The 12,228-nt window shown below is 39.8% G+C and overlaps 1 protein-coding gene across 4 annotated transcripts in view; it reads right to left on the reverse strand.

Moving 5' to 3' along the window:
* The window catches only part of kif21a (kinesin family member 21A), a 58,537-nt gene that overhangs the window by 10,600 nt on the left and 35,709 nt on the right, over nt 1-12,228 (reverse strand). For 2 of the 4 annotated variants that reach the window (XM_073471580.1, XM_073471577.1), the window contains exons 12-27: nt 9,913-10,000; nt 9,711-9,825; nt 8,433-8,621; nt 7,667-7,866; nt 7,261-7,368; nt 7,092-7,160; nt 6,811-6,956; nt 6,389-6,533; nt 4,817-5,011; nt 4,617-4,718; nt 4,029-4,194; nt 3,424-3,444; nt 2,600-2,657; nt 1,890-1,944; nt 1,588-1,790; nt 826-951 (exon numbers count right to left, since the gene is read on the reverse strand). In XM_073471580.1, coding sequence (XP_073327681.1) covers nt 826-951; nt 1,588-1,790; nt 1,890-1,944; nt 2,600-2,657; nt 3,424-3,444; nt 4,029-4,194; nt 4,617-4,718; nt 4,817-5,011; nt 6,389-6,533; nt 6,811-6,956; nt 7,092-7,160; nt 7,261-7,368; nt 7,667-7,866; nt 8,433-8,621; nt 9,711-9,825; nt 9,913-10,000 — 1,986 coding nt within the window. The remainder of the gene's footprint in view (nt 1-825; nt 952-1,587; nt 1,791-1,889; nt 1,945-2,599; nt 2,658-3,423; nt 3,445-4,028; nt 4,195-4,616; nt 4,719-4,816; nt 5,012-6,388; nt 6,534-6,810; nt 6,957-7,091; nt 7,161-7,260; nt 7,369-7,666; nt 7,867-8,432; nt 8,622-9,710; nt 9,826-9,912; nt 10,001-12,228) is intronic. The other 2 variants (XM_073471578.1, XM_073471579.1) reach the window with 2 other exon arrangements.

The following is a 12,228-nucleotide window of genomic DNA, read 5'->3' on the forward strand; positions in this document are numbered from 1 at the left end:
TTCGTCATATCACATGGATGCAGCAATATTAATTATCATATATCGACCCCATGCACTCACACTGACCATGCCTGTTGGAGTGCAGAGTAAAGTAACTGTTGTTTCAAGTTGGAAATCATTTCCTGTGCACAAAGCACAGAGATAAGTGTCTGAAAAGTTCATGCCAATAAAAGCGTGAAAAACTCAATTATTAACTCTGATCTAAGTAACTATTAGTTTATAATAATAATATAATAGTTAAGTATTTACTAACTAACAATAGTCTCAAGTTTCCTTAATTTACTGGCTTACTGTATGTCACCCTGATCACCATGCTCAGATTATGAAAAATAATGAATAGTTAGACATCCTACATATTTAAACAGCACTTCTACCACACAAAAAATAAAAAAGCCGAAACAGCATTTCAGTCTGACTAACTAGAATTTAGTGATAGGATAAAGAAAATAAAGGGAAAGGAAAGGAAAGCGATTTTCTGAGTAAGTAAAATGCGTTTCATAAGTAGATCAGCAGCAGAGGGATTCATTAGCAAGTTGAACACTGAATTTGAGTCAAAACTACTCGGAGTGAATGAGAAAACATCCATATTATGGCTCAATTAAGAGACATGCTATCGTAGTTCAGTAGGAACAATATGACTTTAAATTCAGCATAGAACTTGGCAGGTCAAAGGTTATCACACCAGGCGCAGAGCAATTTTGATTTGAGACCACATGCTTCTCCATAGCAGGAAACCGAGAAAACAGTATTAGTAGAGTTGAAGTGAAATTATTTCGCTTTTTTCTTTTTGGCTTTGCAGCCACAATGTCGGCAGCAAGCTCTTACTGTTTAATCTCCTTGACCTTTGCCCTGTCAGCCGCTGCTTGTGCCTTGTCATAGGTCTTCCTGCGCGAGAGCGGGGAAGGCTCCGGAGCTCGCTTTTCCAGCCCTGACGAAGTTCTGGAGCCAGAACTGATCGTTCAGTTTCATACAGTTATCGACAAACAACACAAAGAATGATAATAATAAAACAACAGAAGGATGGGAAACCAACATAATATAATGGCATCAATGAAAAGCTGAGCATGCAGTACACACAGAAACACAGTTACCTGATATTTCAAGTCCCAAATCAGTTGAGGTTCTTCGCCAAGCTCATGTTTAACTACTTTGGACAATTTATGCTACACTACATTTTTTATTATATTTCTTTATTTGCTGATGGATCACTGTCAGCCAAGGCTCTTTTTTACATACAAGTTAATGTGCATTTTCAGTTGGTTTGAAGCATGGCCAGTTAAAGCCGTTTGGTTAGTATTTTTGCCTTCAGCATGTGACTAAGCTCTAATGAGGAATTACAAAGGCGCCTTTAGCAGAGGACAGTAATAAATAAGCCATACAAATGTTAATACTGGCTCCTCTCTTCATGCTTTTACCTCAAAGCACTCATCAGTTGGAGGTCGGTATGGCTATTTGATGTAAGGATGCTCATGAATAATGTGAAACAAAATTAAATACAGCAGAGGAAGTAGCAGCAACATCAAACATGCAGGACGGAAGGAAGTAGTAATTATTCTGTTAGCAGAAGAGTGCCGGGCCTGGACTTACATGCTGCCCATTTTAGAGGAAAAGCCGGGGGAGAGAGCTGTGTAGTCCCTGACTGATGAGCCTGACGAGTCCACGTCTCCGCCCCCATCTGGCGTTTCAGCTAACGGCAGCATCGGACTGGTGAAGTCTGCAGTCGGTGCATCGGGGGCGGAGTCGCTGTTTGCGTACAGCAACTCCATCTGAGTGGTGGTCCTCCTACGAGCCTGTGGAGCAAAGATACGTCGAAATTAAGACAGGACGTTATTAGGGAGACGCTAGTGTATGCAGAGTATGTAACATAACCATAATAAATATTGTATTACCTTATTTCTGGTTTTGGTCTCTCCACAGAGTTTCATGAGATCTGATGCCAAAGTGCTGGAGGGAATACAAGAGTTTGACATGTGAGTAAAAGTAAAAACACGCATAAAAACACAAAACATAAACATATTATACGACACATTATGTCACAAAACATAAAGCAACATAATATGAAACAAATGATTAACAATGTTTACAAAAATAAAAAACAAAGTAACATAACATTAACATAATGTAGAATACAACTAACAGAAAAGACAAACACAATAAAAAAAGATACAAATTCACGAACATTTACATGAACACAATTAAGACATAAATAAAACAATAACATAATACGTAACACAATATAATATAAACATGTCATAAGACACATTAACTAAGTAACACAACAACATACAATAGCATAACGCAACTAACATAACAGCACAAGACAGCAAAGTTCTAAGCATAACATAATGTATAACACAACGTAACATGCAACAACACAACAGAACATGACACAACAGAACATAAAAAGACAACACAACATAAAACAAAATGTAAACACGCCTAACTTGACATGAAGCAACATAACATGATGCAACACAACACAACATAACATGATGCAACACAATAGAACAGAACATAGCATAAATTAGGATGACAACATGACACAATATAACACAACATAACACAAAATACCATGACATGACACAGCACACAGACTTACTTTCCCTCAGCAGAAGGGCTCTGGGCAGACTCATCACTGCTGCTATCGTCTCCATTTTCTGTCAAATAAGATCAGTTAATAATATCAGAATTGGGAAGAAACTCTCTCGGGTGAGTTGACTTCTCATGTCTTTTTACAACCGTTCTCAGCAAGTACACCATGTCTAGGACTACATGATTTATCATTTTGCTTACTTTCACTAAAGGGTGAAGCAGTTCTCTTGACGTTTTATTAAATAGCTGCGCAAATTGATGTAGAGAAGATGAACAAATGAAGCAGATGGGGCGATGTCAGCGCAGCGCCATGCTGTTTTGACAAACAAAATCTTGGTCCTCACTGAGCTCAATTGGATCAGATGGATCGAAGAAGGTGAGAGGTCAGAGAGCAGTCAGGTGGGGAGGGTTATAGAGAAAGATGTGTGGGCGAGTTGGGGCGAAGGTAAAAGACCTGATATGAGACAACAAGGTGAAGGATTGTGAGGAATCATTAGTCCATTGATCCCAATGGGGCCAGCTGACATACAAGGTCCGGCAGAGCTAAAATATCCATGTTGTATGGTTCCTGTGGAAGGGTCTGGGGTTAGCAGGGTGCTAAAGCATGGAGGCTGTAGCACATGGTGATCTAGGAGGAGGACAAAAAGGAGTAGGAGGAGGAGTGTATCCAGATGAAGGGGAAGGGAGAAGGTCAGCAGACAGATGGAGGGAAGCCTGGTTGCATTGCACCTCATGCACCTGTTCATGTTATGTTTCGTTAGTTTACAAAGTGCAAAGGGAAGGAACCATGCATCCATAACACAGATAAGAGTCTAATATGATTTCACTTACCAGCTGGGATGTTACCTAGCTCTGTAAAAACATAAGAAAACAAAAAAAGAAAACGTGGGGGAACAGAAAAAAGGCAATGCACAAATCAAAAACACAGTCCCCCGAAATTCTACAAAACAAACCAAAGAAAATGAAGTGCAGCTACTGTAAACAAAACATCCTGCTGAACAGAGGCTGGCCAAAAATGTTATAAAATTACAGTACATGCGTAACCTATAAAATTTGTAGTTTTAAAGTTGAAAAGTTTTTGGAATATTCATTATTGGAATATGATGTTTGTACCAGACTTTAAAAATAGAGCCAAATAACAGCAGTTTAAAAATTAGGCCAGCTTCTGTTCAGCAGAAGGCAACAGGCAAGAGTAGGTCAATAGGCCCAATCATGCAACTGACCAGCAACCCAGTCCACATCCCCAGATGTGCGGACACACGTTTTTAACAGAATTAACTTGTGGAAGAGAAACCTCATCATCATCCCAGAAAAAAACTACATCCCAGTTTTCTTTGACATGACACTTCTGGGAGTTGGGCTGGGTTAATCCAGGGCTCTGGTCTGCGTTTTTGGGTCCTCATCTCCACTTCCACCTCACTAAACGTTGCTGTTACCTTGCAGTGCATTCCCCAGCAGTGCATCCAGCTCCGGGTTGAACTCGGCCTTCTCCTTCAGCATGTGAAAGAGCAGCTGGTTCTGTGTGGCGCTGGTGATCTCCGTCTGCTTCAGCCGGCCTTCCATCACCTTCACCTGAGACTCCCTCTGGGCTGCCTGGAGACCCTGAAATCATACAATGTTTACAGTGTTATTCACTTGCCATAGATTAAATAACTACATTAATAATGAACATAATTACATACTGTATCACACATGGTCATATTTATCTGTAGTTGATGCATTTTTCTAAAGTTGCTGGAATTAGAGTATTACAAAGACCCAATGATGATCTAAAATCAGGGATCATGTGTATTAGATGACATCACCATGTGGCAGATTTAACCAAATGGCAAACTTCCTTCTGTAATCTCTGACCAAGTTGATGTTAAAAAGTGAAATTGTGAAAATTAGGCAAAGAGAGGTGTTGATATGTACCTAAAAATCCTTTTCAAGTCATAGAGCAGCCATAAGCACAGACCGTGGTGATATATTTTAACTGTACCAATGTGCTTACTCCTGATAACCACTATTCTAAGACTTGGTACCTTGTTGATAGCCATTGACATGAAGTGATCCAACAGAAAACGAGCTTCTGTCAGGCTGCAGGAACTAATCACAGCAGAGACGTCCACTGTGTCGCCTTCCTCCTGAAAAAACAAAACAGGATGACTTCAGAAAACTTCAAATAAATGAAGACATTTATGTGGAGAACTAAATTCTCAAGTCTGCTTATAGCCTGTCTCACCTTGGTTTCCTCCATCTGCATGATGTTGGCCTGACAGTCTGCGATGCTGTCGTTGATGTAGTCAATGTTGGCTGTCAGTGCGTCCACTTCCTCGTTCAGAGGAAGCACCGCCTTCTCTGCCTCTGGCCCCTCCTTGACCAGTCGGTCCCTCTTCCTGATGACCTTTTCTTTACGCTTGGTCAGCTCCTCTCGTTGCTATGAGACATAAACACACCGGCTTGTAAGAAACTGGACAGAACTTTGAGATTCAGATTTAAGCCAATTGAGTTACTAAATGAGTACATGGTAAAGGCCATGGAGAAACAGAGAGTAACAGATTCCCCCTTCCCAGAGTTATGCCTGGGTTTATTTTTGTTTTGTTGCCGATTAATGATGACGATGGCTCATGCAACAACAAGATGACTTGGCAAAACAGAGTTCTCACTGGTTAAATATCATAGGCTGCATATTTGACACGAATACATGTCAACAGCCCCCTCACCGACATCTGCTACACCATTCTCAAGCCTCTCTAATGCCAGATCATTTTAATTCAGCAGAGAGTTAAATGGAAAATTACTGACAACTGAAACACAAAGTATACATGATTATACTTTTTTGGGGGCATTTGGTGAAATGGTGAATGGTAAAATGACTTGCACTTCTATAGTCTATGTTGTCTGGACAGGCTTAACAGAAAAATATCTAATAGAATCAGCAGAATACCTGATATTACTTATTGATGAATTACTTTGTGTATTACTATTCTTATATTATACACTTTCTATTGATGTTGAGGATGGCAAGGATAAGGGCTTGTCCCAAATGGTGATTGAATCATACATCAACGGTTGAAGCGATGATCAACAATAGGTTCTTTCCCATGCTAACTTACCATCAGAACTAAGATGATATAAAAATAGTCTCTGAAATCTGCGCCCTGCTGTGCATGTAGAGATGTTTCTGGTGGAGCAGCATGTCTGCCAGCTGAGCCCCGTTAATCAGCGTGATTGACAAGTAAATTTTAAATCCTTCGTTGCAAACCATAGCCGCCTCTTCTCCATTGATCTGACAGTGTTCTCCAAATGTCTGCTCACCAAAACTTCACTCCATTAGAGCTGTTAACGTTACTGATATGATTTGGGTTATGATATTAAAGATAATAATGTAAAACAACACCATAACCCAGCTCAGACTCTGACTTTTGTAATACCCTCAGGCTTGCCTTTGGCATCTGGGGAAGACCCATACTTTCCTCCAACAAAATGTTACGCTTTTTTGTTTGACAACCTTGTGTCTAGACCACAAGAGATAGCCTACACTCGCTTTTTAATCCATGCAGCTCTTTTCAGGCTCACGTCTCAACTGTGTCTCATGAGCAAAATCACAAACGGAAGCTGAATGTATTTATGCCTCAAGTCTATTTTAGAGGTACACGCAAGATTAAAGCCCAATAAAAAAATCGTATTTCCTTCAGATCTTAGATTTTAAACTTGATAACATTCTGGTCATTATCCTTCTTTAGCTCTGCAATCAATAGATCAAGGCATCTTACAGTAACTTTGGCATAACAACGTACTGCTGTAGCTTTACCTTGAGGAGGCGGTTCATGTCGGCCTCCATGTTGGAGATGGTCATCCTCTGCATGATGACGTCAGTGATCCTTCGCTCCAGAGACTGCCATTTATTCCGTGCTATTCTGGTGGAGTATATACCGACTGTACGCCTGTATGAAGACCTGCACACACAGCATCAGTCAGTAATGTGATTGACTGATCTTTTAAGCACATTCAGGAATAATATCAGATAAGCTGTTCCAGAGCTGGTAATCAGAAGTCTGCATTGCTTCCCGGTGCAAAATTATGTTTTAAAATCCAACATAAGTATTGCAAAAAAGCCATCTGCATGGAGAGATTTGTGTTACATTTTAGGGATTTGAAGGATTTTCTGTTCTCTTTATTTTGCTCCCTGGAAACATAAATGTGCAATGAACACACCTGCACACACAGACTCACCGAGTGCCGTTGGGAGCAGAGATGCCGGAGGAGTACATGCGGCCAGATGGAGGTCTGTGGGTGGAGTCCTGGACTTGTTCTGGGAGATTGACCTTTCTGACGACCTTACCTGAGGTGGGCCTGGCTTGCCTCCTCAGAGCTGTCACCTGACAGACATTGCAAACAGAAATGTGAACTGAAAGCGTTCCACGTGCACTTCTGCATCCATAATGTATCACATGTATTTCTGCATACATGATTCATCCATACTGTCAAAACATTAATTTCCAGCTGCTGCTCACCTCCTCAGTCTTTCTCCGCAGAATGAGCTCCTGCTGCCTTTTCTGAGCCTCCAGCAACCTTAGCTGGTGCTATAACACAAGTACAGTATAAACAACAGGTAAATTATGATATCAGAAATACATTATCTCAGCCAACTGAAAGGAAAACATGATGTAGATTAACACTAACCTCTTGCTTGCGCTGGTCTTTCTTTAAGGAAGCAATTTCTCTGTTTCTGCGAGACTCGTTCATCCTGTTCTTCTCCTGCTGCTCCTTCATCTGCTTCATGAGACGGACCTGGAACAATCAAATAAAAAAATATCCATATAATCCACACAAATATAGCAAAAATACATCAATGAAATATAGAGAACAGATGGCGGAGAAGCCTGCAGATCCAACTGGACTAGATGTTTCTGATGATGCCCTACCTTCATTTTTAAGTGCTATATCAACTGTTCTGGTAAATTTTTTGTTAATCACAATGGAAACAGGTCCTTCCAAACAAACTTAATTCTAGACTTGAGACCTCACATTTCCACTTGCAGCATTACAGAACAGTACGATCACAGACATCTACTGTAACCAATCGCACCTTTGTCTTCTTCATTTCTGCCACGTCCAGCTGAAGCTTCTTCAGCTGTTTCTCGTACTGTGATTGGTTCTTCAGCAGGCGGGCATGCTCCTTCTGAGCCGAATGGAGCTTCTGAAGCTCCTTGTTCATGACGCTCAGCTTCTTCTCATATTCAGCTTTTATCTTGCGAGCCTTGTCCTCAGTGCCACTTTCTACTGAATCTGAAAATATGAAACAGAAACATCATGGAAAACTGATCATCAATCCATCCATTAAAAGACAGAATGCAATAATGCTGTAAAAATGTCGTCAATCACTTTTAATTGGAAGAGGTTCATATGTAACACTCACATTGCGCAGCAAATACAAATGTATTTTCTCAAATGGGTTATACAGTTAGAAACCTTCATCTGCAGTTGTCAAAAAATCTCTTTTGGACGCTTTTTTTAAATTAGACAAGCTGAAAACTTTGAAAATCAGCATCAGACAAAGCTTTGATCCATTAGTGCTGATAAACATAAATCTGTCATTGTCTGGAGTCTTTAAAGACTTTAAAGGATTCTCTAAAGTAATTTAAGTCTGCAGTGTTTATTCTTTCTTACTAAAGAACAAAAACTGAGATCAAACATGTGGGGTAAGATATAAATTCTTCCAAATATAAGTAGGACAAGCAAGAACTTAAGACTGAAATAAACTGATCAAAAGCACCTAAACCCACAGTTTCATCCAAACTTCCTGACCATGACTGGATAAGTGATGTACGGTGTACTTGGCCTCCTTGTCTTACTCATGTTATGGAGGACACGGTCCCGCTCCAGCTGGGTGTCCCTGATCTTGCACTGCAGCATCATCAGCTTCTGCTCGTACTGCTGTTTAAGCGTGTGCAAACGTCTCTGGCTGTTCTCCAGCTCGTCGATCAGCTTCTGCTTGATGGCGATCTCACAGGTGATGTTGGCCAGATCAGCCTGGAAGTTCTCTGTTGGACACAGATGATCACAAATCAACAGTTTGTTTTGTTCTGGTGTTAAAAGATGCTTCTCCAGTACATGTCTCTTGTAACTATTTTATATTATTTGAAGAATATATTTCTTTTGTCCCATTAATTACTTTACTTCCGTTTGTTTTTTAAAGTTTGCAAGAGAGCAGTTAACAAAAGTGTTTACATCCTTAAAGTAACAGCGTTGACTCAACACAATTTGGATTATTTGGACCCCTTTGTTGCTTGCCTCAGTACTTTTAATTGTTGAGTTTAGAACAAATTCATTTAACTCTGTAAACATCTCATCGCCATTTAAGTAAATTATTGCTCTTTCCCATTATGCTGGCATGTTGTTGCTTTCCTTCCCTGAAGTGTTTCTGAGTTGTGCCAACTTTCAGAGTTGAATCGTAGCCAGAGGAAGACCACTGTGGATGTACTTGAAGGACATTACATCTGTTTTATGTCTTGATTTTAAAGTTTTTTAAAGAATATATTATAGTATACATGATCAAAGAGATGGTAAAAGCCACAATTACTATATTACGCTCAATGTACAGATTGAAAAGCCCACTGAGGCAATGTTGTGATTTTGGGCTATATAAATAAAATATATTTGATTTTGGCAGAAAAATGATAGGCAACTCCATTAGTTTCTATTTATTACATAAAAAAAGTTTAAAAATTACGTCCACCTCAACCACATACAACAGTAAAAGCCTGCTTTTTCATTAATGTGTGAGTCATAATAACCTAATGATATAATACATAACAGTATAACAGTCACAGGGGACATTTTTTTGCAATGAGTAGTGTACCTTTAATACTTTTAAGTATGTTTTCTATACTTACATACTTTAAGTAAGACTTTCAATTCATGACTTTTACTTGTACCAGAGAATTTCTACAGTGTGGTGTTAGTACTTCTACAATGATCTCAGTTTGTCCACCACAACAGCCCCAAACAGTGTTCTGTGGTGCTGGTCGGTTTTGTGTAAGGCCACTGATTGAACAGCTCCCCCTGGTGGACAATCAGCAGCCCCTTTAACATGAACCAGTGACAGAGAGACCAGATGTCATCCCTCGTACCTTTTTCATCCGACTCCGAGTCAGAATCATCTGAGCTCTCCTCCACATCCATCTCTTCTTCCTCCTCCTCCTCTTCCTCCTCCCCTTCCTCGTGGTCGCTGCCTTCCTGGACCTCCTAAAAGATTACATACGAATAATTCAATATCAGGAGACACTCCACCAATTCAAAAATAAAGATGAAACAAGAGGCTTTCAGTTGTACCATTTCTGTCTCCTCGTTGACTCGTTCTGCCATTTCCTTCTCTGTGCCCTTTTCTTGCTCATTGTCAGGAACTTCCTCCTTGTTGGCACTGAAACATTGAGACATGGTTAAACATCAAACATCTAGACTGTGCCATGAATGTTTACTGAGCAGAACACATGGTGCACATGGTACACCTCCACAGGTACTGTAACACACATGTAATCAAAACATTCATGGGTAATAAAGACATTGTTTCCTCTTCTTAGCATTGTAAATTACATAATGCACAGTTCTCATTAAGGCATCACACTGTCTTTTTGGCAAACAAGCTATTTGATGGACTTCAACACAGTTGCAATAAAGCTGGTAACTGTTAAGGTGTTAATTTTCTGTGACATCTGTAGGCACTTTATTTTTCATGAGAGAAAACATTGTTTACATCATCCATAAAACATAACGAGAGAGCCTTGATCATTAAATCATGACATGGACTATAAACCTGAACACAGAGAAAACACTGATCCATTTTCACAAGCTTGTTTGTGAAAAAGACAATGTATTGTTTTAACAAAGGAGGGAGGCATCTAATCAGAGTCTGAACAAAACCAGAAAAAGCAAAAAAACATGGAAGAAATATGCAGCAAAAAGAAAAAACTGTTTGTGGATCAAGTCCACGAAGCAGATCTGTTGGATAAATATATTTTATCCGAACACAGAGGGTTAGCAGTGTTTAGGCAGTGTTTGGCACAAAATCATTCGGACCAAAACGGAAAAGAAAGACATTTTTTGTCCAATGTTTGAATATCCCGTCTGTCACAAAAGAGGATACATATTCTGCCAGTGCGCTCAACCTCAAGTCTCTTTCAACATGTTTTAGGAAGTTTCAACCTTCAACACCAGTAATCTGAACTTGAGCTGCAACGATTAGTCAATAAATAGATTAGCTGATCAAAGAAATTTGATCGGGCCACTGTGGCTCAGGAGGTAGAGCAGGTCGTCCACTAATTCATTCCCGGATCCCTCAGCTGCACATCGACGTATCGCTGGGGAAGATACTGATCCCCAAATTATTCCCAAAGGCTGATCCTTCCATTCTTGAACACAGAAATATCGTGATGCACCTTGGATAGGAAGCACTGTATTGCTTCTGATGAGCAGGGCACCTTGCATGGAAGTCCAATGTGTGAATGGCTGATTGTAACAAGTGTTGTAAAGCACTTTGAGCAGTCAATAGACTAGAAAAGTGGTATATAAATGCAAGTTCATTAATGCGAACTATTAGGTCGTTTAAGTCATTTATCAAGCAAAAATACCACATACGCGTCAAGGATTTTTTTATTTTATAAGTTTTTGAGTTTTAGATTGTTGGTTGGACAAAAAGCGATTTAAGACCTCAGTTTGAGACAAATTTTGTATACATTTTATTTTCCTTTTAAATTGAATGTGGTTTACTGAGAATAGCTTGTACCTACTTCTACTGTCACAGTAATATATTCTGCTTTTATTATTTCATTATTTTTTCATCGTTCTTCTAGAATAGATCCTTTTATTGGTGTTTCTGCAGTTTGAAGCCATTTCTCCTCTGGAGCAGGGGCAACTTATTCCGACTACTGTCTTAGGAGCGGCTGGGAGAAGCAGTGAGGTGTCATATTAACATGTACAAAGGTAACACACTAGACCACCAGAGACCCTGTGACACTGGAAAATCCTGATCCAAACTACAACCTATGTATAGTGTAGGTCTGAGTTGAATCATGCTGGGGGAGCCTAGACCAGATCCTTGGTCCTCCTGCCATCTGGAGATAGCTGTAGTGATCCCCTACTACACAGGTGTAGCCCTACTTATTACAGTTAATCAATTCATTGTTTTGAAATATAGTCAGCAGTTTAATAGATAATGAAAACAATCAGTAGCTGCAGCTATAATCTGCTGGACACATTTTTACTAAAAGCGCAAACAATAGTGTTGACCTTGTGTTGAAAGTCTCTCATAATAGACTCTTTCTAGTTCTAGGTTGCCTTTATTACAACGTCAGTAAAAATATTAAAAGATGCAAAGGAAAGCGAGGATGTAGCGTGATGGGTCAATGAACGAGCTACGGGGTTCACACAGGAGATCTATAAAGTGATAAGGGCTTATTATATGTTAAAAAATAGTTTTAGGGAGGGGAAGTGCTTCTATGATATGAGTCTCACTCCAGGTGGGGAAATACCTGCCCAAAATAAATAAAAGTAAAACAAAATGCTGAATTAGGGGAAGCAAAGGAAGGTGAATGGCAACAGGAGGGTGGAAGCTCTGACAAACCTGGCATCCTCAACCTCTTCCACCACCTC

Source organism: Pagrus major, chromosome 8 (genome assembly GCF_040436345.1).
Source record: "Pagrus major chromosome 8, Pma_NU_1.0".
NCBI lineage: Eukaryota > Metazoa > Chordata > Actinopteri > Spariformes > Sparidae > Pagrus > Pagrus major.